This window comes from Bos taurus, chromosome 8, assembly GCF_002263795.3.
Source record: "Bos taurus isolate L1 Dominette 01449 registration number 42190680 breed Hereford chromosome 8, ARS-UCD2.0, whole genome shotgun sequence".
NCBI classification, from domain to species: Eukaryota; Metazoa; Chordata; class Mammalia; order Artiodactyla; family Bovidae; genus Bos; species Bos taurus.
Genome location: NC_037335.1, coordinates 36,399,175 through 36,419,026, shown reverse-complemented (window position 1 = coordinate 36,419,026; position 19,852 = coordinate 36,399,175). Strand labels below are relative to the sequence as shown.

Below are 19,852 nucleotides of genomic sequence, written 5' to 3'. Positions count from 1 at the left end.
AAGGGGTAATAATCGAAACCACAAAAACTGGAGTCAGACCGGCTGAATGCTTGGATTTAAACTTGCCTTTCCTTATTTACCAGTTTGGTGACCCAGGGCAAGTGAGTTTACGCCACCTGTGCCTCAGTTCTCCATGTGAAGGTTGGGATGCTAGGACCCTCTAGGCTACTAAAGGATTAAATGAGTTATACCAGGTAAACACTTAAAACAATGTCTGGCTTGTAGTGAGCAGTTCACACTCTAGCTGTTATGATACTCCAGCCACAATCCTTGTGCTTCCATCGTAGTCTGGTCCTCAGACTGTTAGTGGTGCTGATGCCAAAGAGTATGTTTAATTGCATAAATACTGATATCTTGCCCAGTGGCTGGTCTGCTGGACCTAGACAGCCACAGAAGTTTCTCAGGACTCAAATAATATATTACTGGTTAGTTGTATAGGTTAAGAACTAAAATTATTATAAACTAAGGAGAACAATCTATAGATTTTGAGGCCTTGTCATAAAACTACATATCAGGATCTTGTTCTATCACATCATGGATATATGCTCAATAAATTCTGAAAATGGTAAATACCACAAACTATTCATCAAAACTATTTGCTTTCTCTTAGTAAGGACCCAAAGCTGTGATGGTTATAAGAGAAGATAGTCTAAGAATTATTCTTCCAAATTGGAAGTTACATGATTCTTTAAATAGAGTGCTGGCTATTAATGTTTTGGTATTTTCTTTGGAGCTACACACACGCACAACAATTTAAAAAGTAACTTTTCAGATTTCTGGCACAGCTATGTTTTCAAATTCAATACGGATAAGTTTAAGAAAATATTGACTGTTATATTTTGCATCTAAAGACAATGCATGTGAGAGTTTAGTGAATGGATTTCATTGTGTGAATGGAGAACAGCGGGACTTTTCTGTGCAAGGCTGTAAGGGGCACCATAGAAATCAATGGCTGAATTTGAACCCAGGGATGACAGCTTTTGACAATGTGCTTTTCTAAAAACAGCAGGAATCTCACCAGTGTGGAAATTCAAAAATTTCAGATACCATCCTCAAGAGCCACTGGAAAAATTATTCTATCAGATGAATAGACTAAATTTGTGAGAGAGATTTGTACCCTCAGGAATGGTTTCACCAACATCACAGAGAATATAAAAATTAAGTGAACCACTCCAGAGTGGCACTTAAAATTATGGTAGGCACACTGGCAATTCAAAAATTAGGATGGGTAAATCTCAACATTATTATTTCCAAGGTCTCCCTCGTGTCACAGAACTACTGATGAAAACAGGCTGGGTTGGGAGAAAAAAGAAGCGATTCTATCACTTGAGTCTATCACTAAATTGAGAGGCAAGTAATTTACAAATGCTGAGCCTTCCGTAAGTTTCTCATTCATAAAATTGAAGTTAAGCAATCACACATGACCTTCCTTCCACACAGGTTGTGACTGGATAATATAAGTAGTGCCAGTGCAAATGTTCAAACCTTCAGTGGTCTAATCTCTAGCATACCTCTCTTTGCTTGAATCACATTGTCTCTTGAGTTACATTTTCTTTCTTAAAGCTGTGGCTGTACTACCTTGGTGGTCTCCACACCCTCTCTGGCTGACATCATAACCACTATTCCTCTCTCTGTATCCTCCTATTCCATCCTGCACCCTAATTCTTGCCCCTGCTTGCTAATAGCTGTCATTCCAAATGTCCTGACACAGTCATTTATCTGCTGCCTTTCTCTCTAGTCCTAAAACAACAACAACAACAACAAAAAAAACGAAAAAAAACTAGTTTCATTTCTAAAACGTAGAGAATTTTTTCTGCCTATATCCTACATTCATCTCTAGCCTTGACTTTCCCCAGGGTCCCAGCAGTATATACACTGTGAATATCTGCTGGACAGTTTCCCTAAACTGTCAAGTGGTATCTCAAATTCAATGTAACTAAAGCACACGCTACTCCCAGAAGTGGGGTCCCCTTCTTCCATAAAATATTTCCATACTTTAATGAATGATGGAGCATCTTCAAAACTTATGAACAATCTTTGGTCCAACAGTCTCCTTCAAATTCTTAGCTAGTTAGTATGGTTCTGTTCATTCTTCCTTTAAAATATTGATCATAACTTTCCCTTTTTCATTTCTGATTCTCAATTTTAAAAAAAAATCACTTCATGATTTAGGAAAAGAACTGTTAACTTGTTTCCTTATCAACTGTATTAGTTCTCTTAATCTATCCATGAAGTTATTGATTTTTAAGCTGCAGGTAACGACCCATTTAGTAGCTGATGAAATGAATTTAGCCACTTAAGACCAGCATTTTTTTAAACAAATGGATATACTTGAACATTAAAATGTGAATATATTTAAAAGTAAGGTATTATTTTGTGAAACCTTTATTTTAAACATACACATGCATTGGTCATGGCAAATAATGCATTTTTTACTATGGGTTATGATCAAAGAAGTGTATAAGACACTGTTACAGTGTCGATTTCATGAGAAGTGATAACTTGATTATCATATTTACCAAGAACCTCTATAAGAGACCTTTGTTTTGGCAAAAAATATTTATTTACTAAATGAAAGAAAACTTCCTACCAGTATTTATCTTATTGCTCTTTTTTAACATTAAAAAAAATCTCTCAAGTACTGAAGAGTTAGAGATCAGGTCTTTAGCTTCAAACTTTAGGTTTTTTCCCCTAGAGAAGGGAAGGGCTAACCACTCCAGTATTCTGGCTTGGAGAATTCCATGGACAGAGGAGCCTAGCAGGCTACAGTCTTTGGGGTCACAAAGAGTCGGAGCTGATTGAGTGACTTTCACTTTTTCACTTTGGATCTTTCCAACATTATATTAAAATATAATGTATGTAATAACTTGAACTCTTCAGTTCTGTCAAACTGCCAAGCTCATTGTCAGCTGACTTTTTGCCACACTCTTATGTCTATGTCTACTTCTGCTGAGTTCAGAATGTACTTCAATAAGTACATTCTCACTTCCAACTCCGCAACAGACACAGACATACAGGGATTACCTCTTTAATCCCTACTCATCAGGGATGAGTTCTCCATAAGTTTCAGGATGTCTACCATCCTGGTGCTCTGTCCCTAAGCTCATAGCTCTAACTGATATTATCATTTAAATACTAATTATTCATACATTACTTGAGGGCATCACATTGGTTGGATTCATGGAACTTTTCTGAACTTTACATCCTTCCTAGCCACCTAGACTGTAAGCACTTAGTAGGCAGTGTCATCCACAGTTCTTTATACATAATAAACTCCCAATGTAAAAACTAACAGACTAACACAGTCCACTCATTACAGTATTTTAAAAAAATTCTTCACTCAGTAAGATACCTCCTACTTCTTGGTGTTTCCACTCATGCAATTTCACTCAAATTTGTATGGGTTCAACAGAGAACTGCCATTTCTACATAGAGTTAATTGGTGCCAGATTTAGATCATATTATGCCCTGAATATGCAACCCTGGAGCAGGATTTATGAGCAGCCCAGAACAAACTAGACATCTCCAGTCTGTGATACCTCCACTTAAAGCATGCCTCCTCTAACTGTGTCACAAGGCAGAGTTAGTAACAGCCATCGCACAATATCAACTCATGATATTTCTCATGTAATCAATAGCACCACATCAATTTCAGCACATCAATTTCACAAAACAACAATGAGGGGAAAAAATTAAAAAAAAAAGTATACCATGTAGTGAAAATACTTTAAAAAATAATTTGTTAGTTCATGCATCCAAGCAAACTGTGATGTCACAGTACAAATAAATGAAAGGGGAGTATCAGTAAAAAACAGCCATTTATAATCTGTTTTGACAGAGCAGCCAAAAATTACTCACATGTTCAGTAGTATCATCAAATTCCCACTGATTGAGATTAAGAAGGTTGGGGAGGAGGGAAACAAAATAAAAAGAAATGAAGAGAAGTTTGTAGCCTGATAAAGGCAATGGTGCCCTCCTTAGACTAAAAAAAAAAAATAGAAAAAATAAGCAACTGAAGAGGTATGTACAATAAAATCCCAAACAGTATATGAGTGTTATGCTGCCACCTCCACTCCTAATTGAGAAATTAAAAGTAAATACACTCTATATTGTTATCACTAAAACCAACTAATTTTTTAAAATATCAATAAGGCATACAAAGTGCTAGGTACACTACATTGTGACGTTTATTTTGATTTCTATCTAGATTATGCAATTCAAGTTACTATTTAGATTAACATCTTCATTATATTGAAAATGTACATCAATAAAGTCCTATAAGATGTAAAAAAAGTTCAACGAATTATCAGAACATGATATGAGCAAAAAATAAATCAACCCAAAACCAGAACAACAACACAAGGAAAATCAGCAAAATAAGAAAGAAAAGCCAAAGCAGAAGAGGAGGGAAAAAAAGATTGAGTTGACATTTAAGGCATTTTGCATTATATAATTTCATTGACTACCATATTCCCAATAAAAACAGCAAAAGAACTACTGTTCTGTAATGTAAGCTTATCTAAGAACTGATGAGGGACATCAAAACATGATGGTCGTATCACTTTATTTTTAAAAATTACAGACACACCAAATAAAACGTAAGCATTTTTTATACTATATTTTATAAGAACTTTCTGTTTTACGGGTAGTACAAAATAAATATTTATTAAAAGCCAAATCTATAGTGCTTTCTCCAGAATATTATGGGACACTATGAATCTCCAACTAAATTTATGGAAATGTCCTTCAAATGAAAACCATACAACTGGATTTTTGAGGTAAATAAGTCACTAAGCTAGACCCCTTTAGTTAGAATGCTTTATAGCTAAAGCAAATAAGCACCTCTGTGAGTTAAGACTTTGGGATAAATACGAAGTAAAGACTCTGGGGTAAAAAGGTGGGATATTTATTGCCCTTTTATTTTCACAGAGAAAGGAAGGCAAAATGTAGCAGTTTGGTACAACAGTTTTCCATTTTGTTCATAATCTTCCCTACTTTCATACAAAAGAAGGAATTTTCAAATGAATTGGTTTCAAATTTGCATTAATCCCATCTATTTCCAGGCCCAGCTACCAATTTTGCTGAATAAGCAAAACACTCCATTCTCATACCCTGTCTCTACTAGAACAAGGTAAACTACTCCATGGGATATGTATAACCCCCAGCAGGATGCTTATTAATTACAATCTTCCTCTCCCTTCCAGAAAAATATGTACAAATAGATTTATTATGATATTGTTTTTTATTTAAAAATTGAAAAAAAAGTCCTCTTTTAAATAACTTATTACAAAACCAAGTTGTGATTATATGGTTATAAATCACTGCCTTTGGCTTGAAAGAATTTCTCACAAACTCAACTACACTTAATAATTTTAACTGGCTCACATACAGGATCTCATTAATTCCCTGGGAAATTCTATAATTTTTGTCATTATTATTATCTTCATTTTCTTGGAAATGAAATAATTATTTTAATTAAATATGTAATTTGGTAAATAAATGACAGATAAAAATACTGTCTGGATACTTTTCCCCAAATAAAAATGTTTACTCTTCAGTGAAAGAAGGCATTCATTTAGAAATTACAGATTAACTTAGTTTCAAATACTTTTAGCATAGTAGAAAGTAGACTATCAGCAAAATTGCTGTTTAAAATTCTTCCCTTTGATTTAATTAAGTCGATTTTTTTTTAAAAGTCAGAAAGGCAAACTGAGAGATAGCTGTAGAGAGCCAAGTATCTGTATTGGAAAAAAAAAAAATGTTCTGTGTTTTGAATCAGATGTGTCATTTCAATTCACTTCCTCACTTGAAGTCAACTCTGACTGAAAAGATAAATATGGGTCGTGTGTTTTTAAAGCTAGAATGTTATGAACTTATCTACAAAACAGAAATAGACTCCACATGCATAGAGAACAGACTTCTAGTTGCTAAGTGGGATGCAGGGTCCAGGAAGGACAGAGTGAGAGACTGGGATTAGCAGAGGCAAACCTTTGTATCTTTGTCTATATCTGTATCACTGAATCACTTTGCTGTACAGTAGAAATTAACACAACACTGCAAATCAATTATACTTCAAGTTTCTTAAAAATCTAGAATTTTGTATAGACATTTTAAAATATCAAAGAAAAAATGAAAATGGGGCCCATTTTAAGGTACAGGCTAAAACAGATGTATCCTATAAAAGTATACCTGTATAATTTCTCAGATGCTTACCTGTGCATCAGCCAGCATGACATCCTTCAGCATGGGCTGGCCCCTGGGCTCACCATTTTCCATCCTCACATAATGCACCTGGTATCCTCTTATCTGGCCATGCTGTTTATTGGGCACAGGTGAGCGCCATGAGACTTTAACAGATGTTGAGTTGACAGCCTCTACCTCGACTTTGCGAGGAGGACCACTAGGAACTGGAACAACATCATTGGATAAAAGAAAATTATAGGCACTTGTCCCACCCAGTCAGAGCATTTTCTTTACTTAGGTTTAAAAAAAAAAAAATGGGTAGACCCCACCATGTTTGTTTGTGGAATACAAACATTTTCAACCAATGAAAATGCTCAACCAATCTGCTCTACCTTTTAAGAAAAGATCAAAAAGCATGACCGATGCCAAAAAAAAGAAAAAAAATGGAAGAAAAAAAGAGTATCAGAGAAATAGAAAAACATGTAAAAAATGTACAAAAGCCAAGGAAGATGCTTTGAGGTTCAAAGCATTAAAGCACAAAGAAGTATAGCATTGAAATAATAACAAAAACTGGTTGTTGATTGCTGTGTGTGTTTTTTAGGTTTCTTTTTTAGCAGAATAAAAAGATTCTTGATTATATGGATTTTCTTCTTTTTTTTTTCCTCATATCAAAGGTATTCCATACAACAGATGCCAAAAACTGAATGTCGAGCATCACTGTCTCTGAAATGTTCAAGACAAAAAGGCAACAAGAAGATAAGAAGGTGCTTTTGAAAAGTTAACATCAAAATGTAAAAGAAGCGACTACAAAAAGCCAAGAAAAACGCAGAATACATTAGATGGAGGTACAGAGAAGGGCCTGGATTGCAAGGTCACAGGAGCAAACTGTTCTTTAAAAAGGAAGCAAATGACTATGTTGAGATTAAAAAAAAAAAAAAAAATTTCCCAGGCCGTAGCAAAGATAGGTCTTTAGCAAAAATTGCTGAAGTTACAGTGACACTGGATAAAAAAAGATGAGCAGAAAAAAGCACATTACTGTTAGCCTATCAAAAGACAGCAGAGCAAGACCGTGGTAGAAGGGCGCAAACTGATGGAGCAGAGGCAACATACCATCTTCATCGGTTCGAATCAACACGGACAAGCTCTCAGGGCCAGGGCCGACATCGGTGTGGGCTGTCACAGTGATCCGGTATTCAGTCCATTTTTCCAGCTGTTCCAAAAGGTATTTGGTAGTGTCCGAAGGGATTCCCAAAATCTCATGAGGTTTGTCATCTTCTCCATCCACTGCAGTATACTTGATGGAGTATTCAGTAATAATGCCGTTCTGTTTGTCCACTGGTGGAGGTTGCCAACTTACCAAAATACTAGTGGAACTTGGACTGGTGCAACTAATGTCTTGAGGAGGAGCTGACGGCTCTTATTTTGGTAGTGAGTTAAAGGAGGGTTTGAGTGAAAGGACAGGAGTGGTTGGAAAAAAAAAATGATAAAACAAAAGAAAAGGCGAAAATAAATAGACGAACAAGAAGGGCAACAAAATGAAAATAAGACTTTGAAACTTAAAATTTTAAAGATAAATTTATGAACCTTGGCTTAGTAATATGAATAAACCAAAAAATGAATAAATGACCAAAAATAATTGTTAAATAATGGGTGGGGGGAATATGTGAAAATGAAATCTTAAGATAACAGAGCCTCAAATAAAATTACCTACCTGCAATTTAAATTCTTCTTCTAAAACAATCCCTCAGTATTCCCCAGCCCTATTTTACAGACTATCGAACTTCATAAAAAGCTGCAAACAGTACAAGATTTGTTACATGAGAGTCTGATGACGTTTAAGAGACACCATTTCAAGCTTTGGCTACTGAACTGCATTCTGATTCATATACAGTACTCATTTGCAAAAAGGTTCTTCAGTGTGAAAAGTGGCAATAACTGTTAGATGCCCTTCTGCCAATTAAAATTTTAAAAAGAGAAGTAAATAAAAGCCCAACAAACATAAAAGGGTTCCCTCTGACTATCTGAAAATCAGTATTCTGACCAGTTCTAATGAGAAGTGTTAGCCTGATACTGATCATAGCCCATATACAGTGAGCATGCAGATCGATAGAGGATGAAAATGCAGTCCAAGGTTTACCTACCCGAGGGTAAATGTCAGGCTGGTTGATTCTGACTGTAACTTGTACTTACCCTATGTCAGCTTCCAGTTTTTTTAAAAAAATTATAACTCTTCTTGGGACATCATTGCTAGTGAAGAATTAGATCCCACCAGCAAATTTTGGTAAAATCAATAAAAATCATCTATCCCTTACAAAATGTCAATAACACAGCCATTAAAAAGAACTGTTTAAAAAAATCCTGAGAACCATCTGGGAAAGATATGACTTATCTTCCAATTTGTATGTAGCTCTTTTCATTTTGTACATAATTATTCATATAAAGTAGAATTTACATGAGAGTTAAAAGATAAACTTTCTTAATGCCCATTTTAATATAAACTAGTAACCTTCTGAGTAATTATTTTCCATCAAATAAACCAAACATATCATTATTTGAAAAAAAGCAAGAAAGAACAATGTGACTACTATTATAATATTCCTAAAGAAGCACAAAGAATTTAGATAAAATACATGTAAATATGTATGCATATATATATATAAGACAATATATATGATTGAAGAGTAAAACAAGAGTAAAACATTTCTTTTTTTTTTTTTTTTTGTATTTGAACATGCAGTTTGAGTAGTTCTTTACATTCTGTGAACCTTAATAATATGTAGTGTCAGGTATATCTTATTATATAGACAATTATCAGTCTTTCTTAATTTACATGTCTTGTGTTCTTCATTATAGGCAATCAAAATGAAAAGATCTTTGTACAGACAAAAAGAAAATTATCATTAAACAGCCTTGTAAATCTGGTATAAGATTTGCAAAATCACAAAAACATCATTTTTATTGATTCTGACTATAGGTTCTTATATCTCAAATTATGAAACTATTTCATATGCACCATCATTCATAATAAATTGAGTTGTTCATGTAACAGCAAAGACTCATTTGTAATTCTTTTTAAAAAACTGATTTGGTTTTCACTGCATTCCTACCTTTAGACCTCCTATTCTGCGAGAGTATATGCAACACCACTTGAAACTCTAATAAAGAGTAGATAAGCTTTTGATGTGGTTATAGGAAGTCCATGCTGTCTCTCTGTACGTAAGTATCTATATATGTATTTGCTGTGCTGTGCTTAGTTGCTCAGTCGTGTCCTACTCTTTGTGACCCCAGGGACTGTAGCCCACCAGGCTCCTCTGTCCACAGACTTCTCCAGGCAAGAATACTGGAGTGGGTTGCCATGCCCTCCTCCAGGGGTTCTTCCCAACCCAGGGATCAAACCCAGGTCTTCTGCAATGCAGTCGGATTCTTTATCATTTGAGCCACCAGGGAAGCATGTATGTATCCATTAGGTGTGTATATACAAAAAGACTTAAGTTTGTAAAAAACATGCAAAATATAATATTAAAGCATGTCACCTTCCTGTTAATTAAATGTCTGATTTTAAGAGTTATCTTCTGCAATATTACTTATTAGCCTGCCTGGAACTCAAAGAAGACACAATACTGCACTGATTTACATGTTTGAGTTTTACAAGAAATGGAATGTTATAGGAATAAACTATCATCAGTAAGGGATTAAGCAACAGAATAATAATACTTTTCATATGAATAATCATGTGTTGAGGAAAACTATGAATTTTATCATCAAAAACTGAAAAGATTTATCTATAGAAAATGAAATTCTGGAAGACTTGCTTATATGAAAGGAAACTCATTCTCTAAAAAACTGTAAATTTCATGTTTTCAGATAGTCTAACAATTAGGTCAATAGAACATCCTCTTTATGAAATTCCACATATTCATTTTATACATATCTATGTCACTGTATCACAAACCACATAAAATATAAAATACTTTTAAAATCTAAGGAAAGTCCAAAATACCGTTCAAGAAAAATGGTTGTTTAATAAATTATAGAAACTTATTAATAAAGAGCAAACAGTAGTATTATATAAGCCGCCAGACTTTCCATCAAAAACAACCTGCCATATAACACATTTTACAGAACAGTCCTCCCTAGGCAAAATGAACTCCATTGTGATCAACACAACTGTGCTTTAGAGTAAGAGTCCCCAAATGAAAAGAAACCTGAGGAAACGAAATACAATTTAGGTTCGCCACTATACTTGTGATTATTCCATTGTTCCTAAATTTGTCCAAATACAGATCTTCTGTGAATGTTTCAAATTTTCATATGAACTACTTGCAAAGTTAACAACAAACTAGGAACAAATAGGTGACATGAAGACTTGGTCATAAGCAAAGTTAAAATCTGTCTTTAAAAGAGGCGAAAGTTTGGTCTTTAGCTATCTTTGCTAAGCCCTCCTCTGATTATTTTGCAGTGTTCTCAACTTGAATTTTGCCTTACAGCAAAATTCAACGTTTTTACCCATTTTTCTCAAGGAGGTTTACTGTTGCTGCTGCTGCTGTTAGGTTGCTTCAGTCATGTTCGACTCTGTGCGACCCCACAGACGGCAATCCACCGGGCTCCCCCGTCCCTGGGATTCTCCAGGCAAGAACACTGGAGTGGGGTGCCATTGCCTTCTCCAGGAGGCTTCCTAACTTCTCTAAATAACTTTCAATTTCAGGAGTGAGAGAATGGGGTCTGTCATTTGGACCCAGCCTGAAAACCAAGGTCTTGATAACTCTAATCTCTAAAACTGGACACTTGCTGGTATACAGACTACCAGCTATTAAAAGAATATGAATTAGCAAGTCTTTTGGTGAGGATAAAAGCCGGCAACACTTCCTAGTGGAAAAAAGGGGCAGAATATAAGCAAAGAGAGACACCTACTTGACTGCATGGTTCTGGCTGATATTTCAGCTGTGGAAGCACCCAGGCCTTGGGGAGAGCGTGCCGCCAGACGGAAGTAGTACAAGCTGTTTGGTCTCAGCCCTTGCAGTCTGTAAGATGTCCCTGGCTCAATGGTGATCCGTTGCTGTGGATATGTAACAAGGGAACTTGATCATTTTCATTAAGATCTGTGCATGTATTTTTATCACACTGCCCAGAACATCAGATTTCTGTCATCAGGGTTATAATGTTATCAAAATATCACAAACAGAATCAACAGTGAGTATCAAGGACCCCACTAAGGGCATCACATAAAGAAGACTGTTGTTTTTTAGTTGCTAAACTGTGTCCAAGCCTCTGCAACCCCACGGACTGTAGCCAAGAAGGCTCCTCTGTCCATGGGATTTCCCTGGCAAGAATAGTGGAGTGGTAAGTTTCTACAAGCAAGACAACTAGAAAAAAAGGAAGTCAAGGATCTATTTAATGATGACACAGTGTTTCAAATACATCAGATAAGGGGCAGTGAGAGGCCACCACCCATGAAGGCATTTCAACTTTAAGGCATGTGTGTGGTTGTGACATTGTCCACAATAGAAACTGACACCCATTCCTGACAGTGGCTATGCCCAACAGTCCATTTGAAGAGATGTCTAGCTCATTTCCCATGACAGCCTGAAACCCAAGTATGGGCAAAGAAAATATGGCCAGAAGTAACATAACAATGGAAACTGGCATACAATTTACTTGACGTTGTTATAAAAGAGATCTGAAATTGCCAAGGTCGGCCGGGATAAAAATCAGATGTTAGTTACTGAAGAAAGCTGGATAATGTATATGAAACCATATCATTACTCTATGTTGATTTCAAATTAATTTTTAAGTTATTTTTAATTGGAGGATAATTGCTTTACAATATTGTGTTGGTCTCTGCCTTACATCAACACGAATCAGCCATAGGAATGATGTATGTCCTCTCCCTCTTGAAACTCCCTCCCTCCTCCCACCCCACCCCACTCCTCTAGGTTGGCACAGAGCACCAGATTTGAGCTCCCTGCATCATAGGGCCTATAGGAAGGAAAAAGAAACCACAAACTTTTCTATAACCTGACATCAAAAAGGCTTCTGAAATAACTGTTTTTTTTTTTTAATTGAATGTTGTAACTCTTATATTCATGCTTGAAATCTGCCTTTGCCATTTTAGTACAAATATAGCTATCTATGGGTAATCAATCTCAGACTGAACATGAGTCTGTAGCAAACCTTAAAAAACATACTAATATGTAATCTTGTAATGGCATCAATAATCTTACAAGGCTTTTTATTAAACAGTGTTTGGTGTTCACACAAACCAGAAATCAGGGAAGGGGAATTCAAATATAAAACTAGAGAAAACATCCTTAGGGCGTTCTGGCTTGCAAATAAAAAAGCTTTAACAAATTTTAGACTTACCAAATAATAAGAAAAAAAAGGAATTTCCTAAATAAACATTTGTAAAGCACAGTAGGGATGCCAAAAGTCAAGTATCCAACCATTGCCAAAAGACCACCTCTCTCATAACTGTTTTTATTTTTAATAGGGTATGCAGGTCAGGAAGCAACTGTTAGAACTGGACATGGAACAACAGACTGGTTCCAAACAGGAAAAGGAGTACATCGAGGCTGTACATTGTCACCCTGCTTATTTAACTTATATGCAGAGTACATCATGAGAAACACTGGGCTGGAGGAAGCACAAGCTGGAATCAAGATTGCCGGGAGAAATATCAATAACCTCAGATATGCAGATAACCCGACCCTTATGGCAGAAAGTGAACTAAGAACTTCTTGATGAAAGTGAAAGAGGAGAGTGAAAAAGTTGGCTTAAAGCTCAACATTCAGAAAACGAAGATCATGGCATCCGGTCCCATTCAGTTCAGTTGCTCAGTCATGTCTGACTCTTTGCGACCCCATGAATTACAGCACGCCAGGCCTCCCTGTCCATCACCAACTCCCGGAGTACACTCAAACTTACGTCTATTGAGTCGGTGATGCCATCCAGCCATCTTATCCTCTGTTGTCCCCTTTTCCTCCTGCTCCCAATCCCTCCCAGTATCAGAGTCTTTTCCAATGGGTCAACTCTTTGCATGAGGTGGCCAAAGTACTGGTCCCGTTACTTCATGGCAAATAGATGGGGAAACAGTGGAAACAGTGGCTGACTTTATTTTGGGGGGCTCTAAAATCACTGCTGCTGCTAAGTCGCTTCAGTCGTGTCCAACTCTGTGCGACCCCATAGATGGCAGCCCATCAGGCTCCCCTGTCCCTGGGATTCTCCAGGCAAGAACACTGGAGTGGGTTGCCATTTCCTTCTCGAATGCATGAAAGTGAAAAGTGAAAGTGAAGTCACTCAGTCGTATCTGACTCCTAGCAACCCCATGGACGGCGAAGCCCACCGGGCTCCTCCATCCATGGGATTCTCCAGGTAAGAGTACTGGCGTGGGGTGCCATTGTCCTCTCCGAAAATCACTGCAGATGGTGATTTCAGCCATGAAATTGAAAGACGCTTACTCTTTGGAAGGAAAGTTATGACCAACCTAGACAGCATATTAAAAAGTAGAGACATTACTTTGTCCATAAAGGTCCATCTAGTCAAGGCTATGGTTTTTCCTGTAGTAATTTATGGATGTGAGAGTTGGACTATAAAGAAAGCTGAGCGCCGAAGAACTGATGCTTTTGAACTGTGGTGTTGTAAAAGACTCCTGAGAGTCCCTTTGAGAGTCCCTTGGACTACAAGGATATCCAATCAGTCCATCCTAAAGCAGGTCAGTCCTGGGTGTTCATTGGAAGGACTTATGTTGAAGCTGAAACTCCAATACTTTGGCCACCTGATGCGAAGAGCTGACTCATTTGAAAAGATCCTGATGCTTGGAAAGATTTAGGGCAGGAGGAGAAGGGGACTACAGAGGATGAGATGGTTAGATGGCATCACCAACTCAGTGGACATGGGTTTGGGTGGACTCCGGGAGTTGGTGATGGACAGGGAGGCCTGGTGTTCTGCGGTTCATGGGGTGGCAAAGAGTCTGACATGACTGAGCGACTGAACTGAACTGAACTGAAGGATTTTAAATAATTTAATGTTAATTTATGTTGTACTACAAACATTTGTAACACGAGTACTTACATCAACACTTTAGTTCTAGAATTTGTTGAGTTATTAATTGGAATTGGCTTTGTTAGCTAAACCTAAAAGCACTGCTCTTAGAACCTGCTCACTTCAGAGATGTAATAAAACAGGTTTATTAACATTAACTTAGTATAGCATTCAAAGTGATGAGCCAGAAGTTAATCGGTAATAGTTCACTGTGTTTGTGAGTCTTTTAAAAAAGTATTCTTTGTTAGAAATCAGGGCTGTTTTGCTTTGTGAAGTTGGCCTTTTTTAAGACAAAGAATGCTAAGAGATATAATAAAATGGCTTGGTGAATTGAGTTTTCACATATAGTTTTATAAACTTTTTTGCCCTGATGTTCCCTAATGAGTTTCATGATAACAAATTAAATATATATTATCATATATCCCCTTTCTGAAAATATTAGATGTTTCTTAATAGTGATTTATAGAATCTGTTCAAAGTATACCCACAGGCCCGTGTATCATGAAGTCAAGAGAACAGATTCTATAAATTGTCTATATGAGGCTTTGGGCAAATACTTGAACTTTTTTCTTTGTATCCATCTTGTTAATATGTGAAACAGATTAATAATAGAGGCTGACACAAAGCACTACTGTTGGATTGAGTTAATATATGTGAAACCCTTATTACAGTACCTGTAAATGTATGTTATTCTGATTTTTCTTTTTCTTTTTAGTAACTATTAACAATTTTTAGCCTTCTATGCTTATTTGCATAACATAATCAAATTATATGTGTGTGTGCATCACATTGATTCGCATCTGATTCTTTGCGATCCTACGGACTTGGCGATCCTACAGAGCCCTCCAGGCTCATCTGTCCACAGGGATTCTCTAGTAGAGAATTCTGGAGTGGGTTGCCATGGCTTCCTCCAGAAGATCTTCCCGACCTAGGGATTGGACCCACATCTCTTGTGTCTCCTGCATTGGCAGGTGGGTTCTTTACCACTAATACCATCTGGGAAGCCAATAAGTATTGATATATAGATATAGATACATACACACTCATATCAAACAATCAATGGCATACAAATGAACATTTGCTCTGGGGCATCTTTCTCTGAAACCAATTGGGACAAATTCATCTACCCAAAGCATTGGAGCTCACTTAGTCAAGTGTTAACTGTGACTTAAGTATTTTAATGCAGAAGACAAAGAAAGGAAATCTCCAAATATCAAGGAGTATATTATTTTACAACCCAATACTTCCGTAAGCATCTTGGAAACCCGAATTAAAAAAAAAAAAAATCCGTTAGAGACAATAGCCATTTTTTTTTTTTTTTGTCTCTTCTGTCCTACTCCCATCAAGTCTCCAAATACTCTTTCTTTCTTTTTTTGGTCAATTTTCTCTTTTTATGAATAAATCTTTCCCACCAACGTCCTCAGTAGCTACCTGACCTTTTAACGGAACTTGGGCAAGTAAACAGAATGAGAGTAGTGTCTCGATGCCACGAATGGCGACAAGGTGAGAAGCACAGTCCTACCTCCTCTCCATGCTCCCCATCTTTGTAGACCAGTTCATAGCTGGCGATGGTGTCTGAACGTGGAGGCGTCCAAGACAGCAAAATACTTGTTTCCGATTCAGGTTCTGCCTTGAAATTTAGTGGCTGCCCTGGGACTAAAAACAGAAAAGCAAAGGATTAAGCTCACTGTTACCAGAAATAATCGGAAATTCTTGCATTAACTGTTTAACCTTTCAGTGTTCACATGTATTAGCTGAGCAGAGAGCAAGGTTTCTTACAGTGTCCAAGTTAACCTAGGAATAAAGAGCCCATTTTTTCTCCTTTAAGGCATAAGGACAATGTTACACATATTGTCCTTGTCCTTGAGTGGTTTAATATATATGTAAGATGTGGAATTAGCAAATGTAAATATATCAGTTTCTGAATTCAACTTTAAGGATAATATTTATTATAATATTGTTATAAGCAATAAATGTGATGATACTGTTATGAGCAATCAACATGATTTACGTAGAGCACTTGGAATGAAGATTGCCTAAATCACATAAAATGTTAAATAAATAAAAGCTATTGCTATTTTACAATTGAGGAGGAACTTATTTTTTAGTACTATAGTTTACTTTCAAAACAATTTCCAATTAGGTTTATAAAATCTCACCTTCACTCCATGAGCAAAATCTATAGGCAAGCATAATCATTAGTATTTTTTTTGGTTACCAACCCATTTTTAAACAGATGTAAAATAAAGAGAATTTAAAAACCTAACACTAACAATTCTTTCTAATCTCTAAATGAGTTTATATGAGTTAATACACTAGACCCAATATAAATTTAATATTGTCCCAAGTGAGAAAGAACTAAATTACTACACAAGTTAAAAAGTTTATAGACCACACTTACAATCACAAATATACGAATTTAATATAGCTTTCCCTGGTGGCTCAGACAGTAAAGAATCTGCTAGGAATGTGGGAGACCAGGGTTCGATCCCTGGGTTGAGCTGTTCCCCTGGAGAAGAGAATGGCAACCCACTTCAGTATTCTTGCCTGGAGAACTCCATGGACATAGAAGTGTGGTAAGCTACAGTCCATGGGATCACAAAGAATCAGACATGATTGAGCAACTAACACTTTCACTTTCACAGGAATTTAATAGAGGTCATCTATAATTTGTACCTTGATCATATGATCCATGCAATAGACAATTTGGAACAGCTATATACAGATGAAATCAAGAATTGGATCTAGTTGAAAACACCTTACCCGAATGTTGAATTAGAATAAATTTTACTAACACCAACCTCCTAGTTAGCACCTAATCCCATGAGGTCCTCTACCCATTATACACAAGGCTAATGCACTTCAGGGCATCAGTGGCACAATTACCCTTACTTACATTGTTCTTGCCCAATGTCTACTCTGGCTGGTGCCCATGTCTTGGTGGCCATTAAATATTTTGATCATTACTCCTGATATTATGGTATGTTTCAAAGTGCCATATCTGAATATATGTCCGTATGCCCACAAGTTCACATGAGAATTGTGTGTATATTTAAATTAAAAAAAGATAAGAATAATACTCCATACCAGAGGGGAAAAGAACACCTCAAGTATTTTTGGCAAATGAGCATAAGCATTCAAAAATATGTACAAACAACATAACTTGTAGCTGATGTATGACATCAATTTCTTTTTTTTTTTTGACATCAATTTCTTTTTTTTTTTTTGACATCAATTTCTTAAACAATAATTAAAGCATCGTTTTCAGAAAGAAAGTCGTTGGAAATATAAAATGTAATGCTTCCTTTTCTTTCTGTAGTCATCTCTCTGCAGTACGACTAAAAAACTGCCTTTTGTTTGAAAAAGAGATTCAAGTTTAAAAGGACCTACAATGGTTTCTGGGATCCCTAATTATCATTTCATTCCTCATCTGGTCTGTTAACCTGTGAGTGTGTGTGTGTGTGTGTGTGTGTGTGTGTGTGAATAAGTGCATACACTTGTGTCTGGACTGATGCGTAAGGCCAATAATCAGTACTTCATATTTCTAATTAATCTTCTTTTACCACAGGCTTTGAGATACTCATTAATTTGATGCCTCCAGGAATGTACTTTCTGAACTGGGTATCTATTTTTTTTAAAGAACCTGCCCAATAGGTGACCTAACACAATCATTCACACTGAGAGGTGAGAGGTGGAGACAAAATAAGATAAGAGATCAAGAGCAAGAGAAGGTAGAACAGAAGAAAATAAGAAAACAATCAGGCAAACAGCAAATCAAAGAGAAAACGCATTATTTTTAAAGGAAAATACCAATATCACAGGCAGGAGCAACAATGGAAGCCAAGAATGATCAGACAGATGGGAGAATGATGTTTGAATTCTAATATTCAGACGATGAAAGGTTTTCTCAACCTTAAAATACACATGCCTATGCATATGTATGCAGTCACTTCTTTTTCTCTAGTTTTATTCCAACTTCCACAAGTCTGGGAAAGAACACCTTGTGATAACTTCTGACATAATCCAAACCGAATAAAGTACTGTCAAGAATTAACAACACAGACAGTATTGAAAGGCTGCTCTCAGGATAATAAATGCTGGTTATATATTTCCTCCCTGCTAATGCTAATAATAAATTGAGTGACAGTGACTGAAAACATTGTGGGAATCTAATTAACTTTTTCTTACTTAAACTGTTTACTTTTTTGCTTTTAATTTGTCTCAAACAAATTCCTGGTAGGTCCCGATGTTTCATCCTTGTTTAGTGCCATACACTTCCTTTAATCCCCTAATTCTGTTTGGTTCTATTCAAAGCTCTCTCTTTCTAAATAATGAAATAGCTACATCAGAGTCTCAGAGGGTGTAAATGTTCATTTTATCCTTGCACAAAGTAAGTAAGTAGTGATTACGCGACTGGATAGACTTTTTAAATAGTACAATGAGGTTGTCCTCCTCTGCTACATAATACAATGAGGTTCTCCTCCTCTGCTTTCACCATCTTTTTTGAAGTGGGCTGGCAGATAATTTATTAGACTGTAAACTTGTAGTAGAAACACCAGTGCCTAGAAATGCCAGGCGGATGAGAAGGCCATGTGGACACAGGGTCACTGGAGTGCCTGGGCCACCAGAAGGAGTCAGTGATGCTCTGAGCCAGGAGACGACTGCCTTGTGGGATGTGGGTTCAGACTTGCCCAAGCTTCTGATTTTTCAACAGAAGTTGATAATGAATCTTCTAGGTAAAATCTTTCAATTTCTTTATAATCTTAAATAAACTGAAACAGTTGAAATGAAATAGAAAACACTATTGGGCAAAAGATGTCTACAGACAAAATCTAGCATATGGATCAGGGCTTAAAAGATTTTTTTTTTGTTTGTTATATCAGGTTCTGTGCCCACATGTGTCTTAAGGGTGACACTACTCAGACTTTCTCGGGAATTGGGAAAGTGAAAGTCACTCAGTCCTGTCTGACTCTTTGCAAACCTACGGACTGTAGCCTTCCAAGCTCCCCTGTCTCTGGAATTCTCTAGGCAAAAACACTGGAGTGGGTTGCCATGCCCTCCTCCAGGGGATCTTCCCGACCCAGGGATTGAACACTGGTCTCCTGCACTGCACACAGGCTCTTTACCGTTTGAGCCACCAGGGAAGCCAAAGAATACTGGAGTGGGTAGCCTATCCATTCTCCAGGGGATCTTCCCAACTCAGGAATCGAACCCATGTCTCCTGCTCTGCAGGCAGATTCTTTACTGTCTGAGCCACCAGGGAACTGTGGGTTCACCTAAAGATATTGCTTTCTCATTATCATTTAGTCAGTGCTGAAACATCCACAATGAAGCTGAGGCTTTAAAGCCAAAAAAAAAAAAAAAAAAAGCTATGATAGTAATCTATGATAGTAATGTATTTATTTATATATTCCCCAAACAAATTAGTCCTAATGATCATAATATATGTTTAGAAGAAAACACTTTAGTGGACTCCCAGCTGTCATATTTATTTTGTCTGTGCCACTTGGAGGCACAGGGAAATTTCATCATCGGTCAGAATTTTACACCAAATACAATGCTACAAAGGCTCTGCTAACACTTATATTTATCTTTTTCCATACCCTTTCCCTCTTTCTCTCCTTCCCTGACT

The 19,852-nt window shown here is 36.7% G+C and overlaps 1 protein-coding gene across 21 annotated transcripts in view; it reads right to left on the bottom strand.

Moving 5' to 3' along the window:
• PTPRD (protein tyrosine phosphatase receptor type D) overlaps window positions 1–19,852 on the bottom strand; it is a 2,536,342-nt gene that overhangs the window by 184,720 nt on the left and 2,331,770 nt on the right. For 9 of the 21 annotated variants that reach the window (XM_059889411.1, XM_059889419.1, XM_059889414.1 and 6 more), the window contains 5 exons: window positions 15,743–15,876; window positions 11,095–11,239; window positions 7,294–7,599; window positions 6,214–6,407; window positions 3,859–3,885 (listed from right to left, as the gene is read on the bottom strand). In XM_059889411.1, coding sequence (XP_059745394.1) covers window positions 3,859–3,885; window positions 6,214–6,407; window positions 7,294–7,599; window positions 11,095–11,239; window positions 15,743–15,876 — 806 coding nt within the window. The remainder of the gene's footprint in view (window positions 1–3,858; window positions 3,886–6,213; window positions 6,408–7,293; window positions 7,600–11,094; window positions 11,240–15,742; window positions 15,877–19,852) is intronic. The other 12 variants (XM_059889417.1, XM_059889421.1, XM_059889418.1 and 9 more) reach the window with 2 other exon arrangements.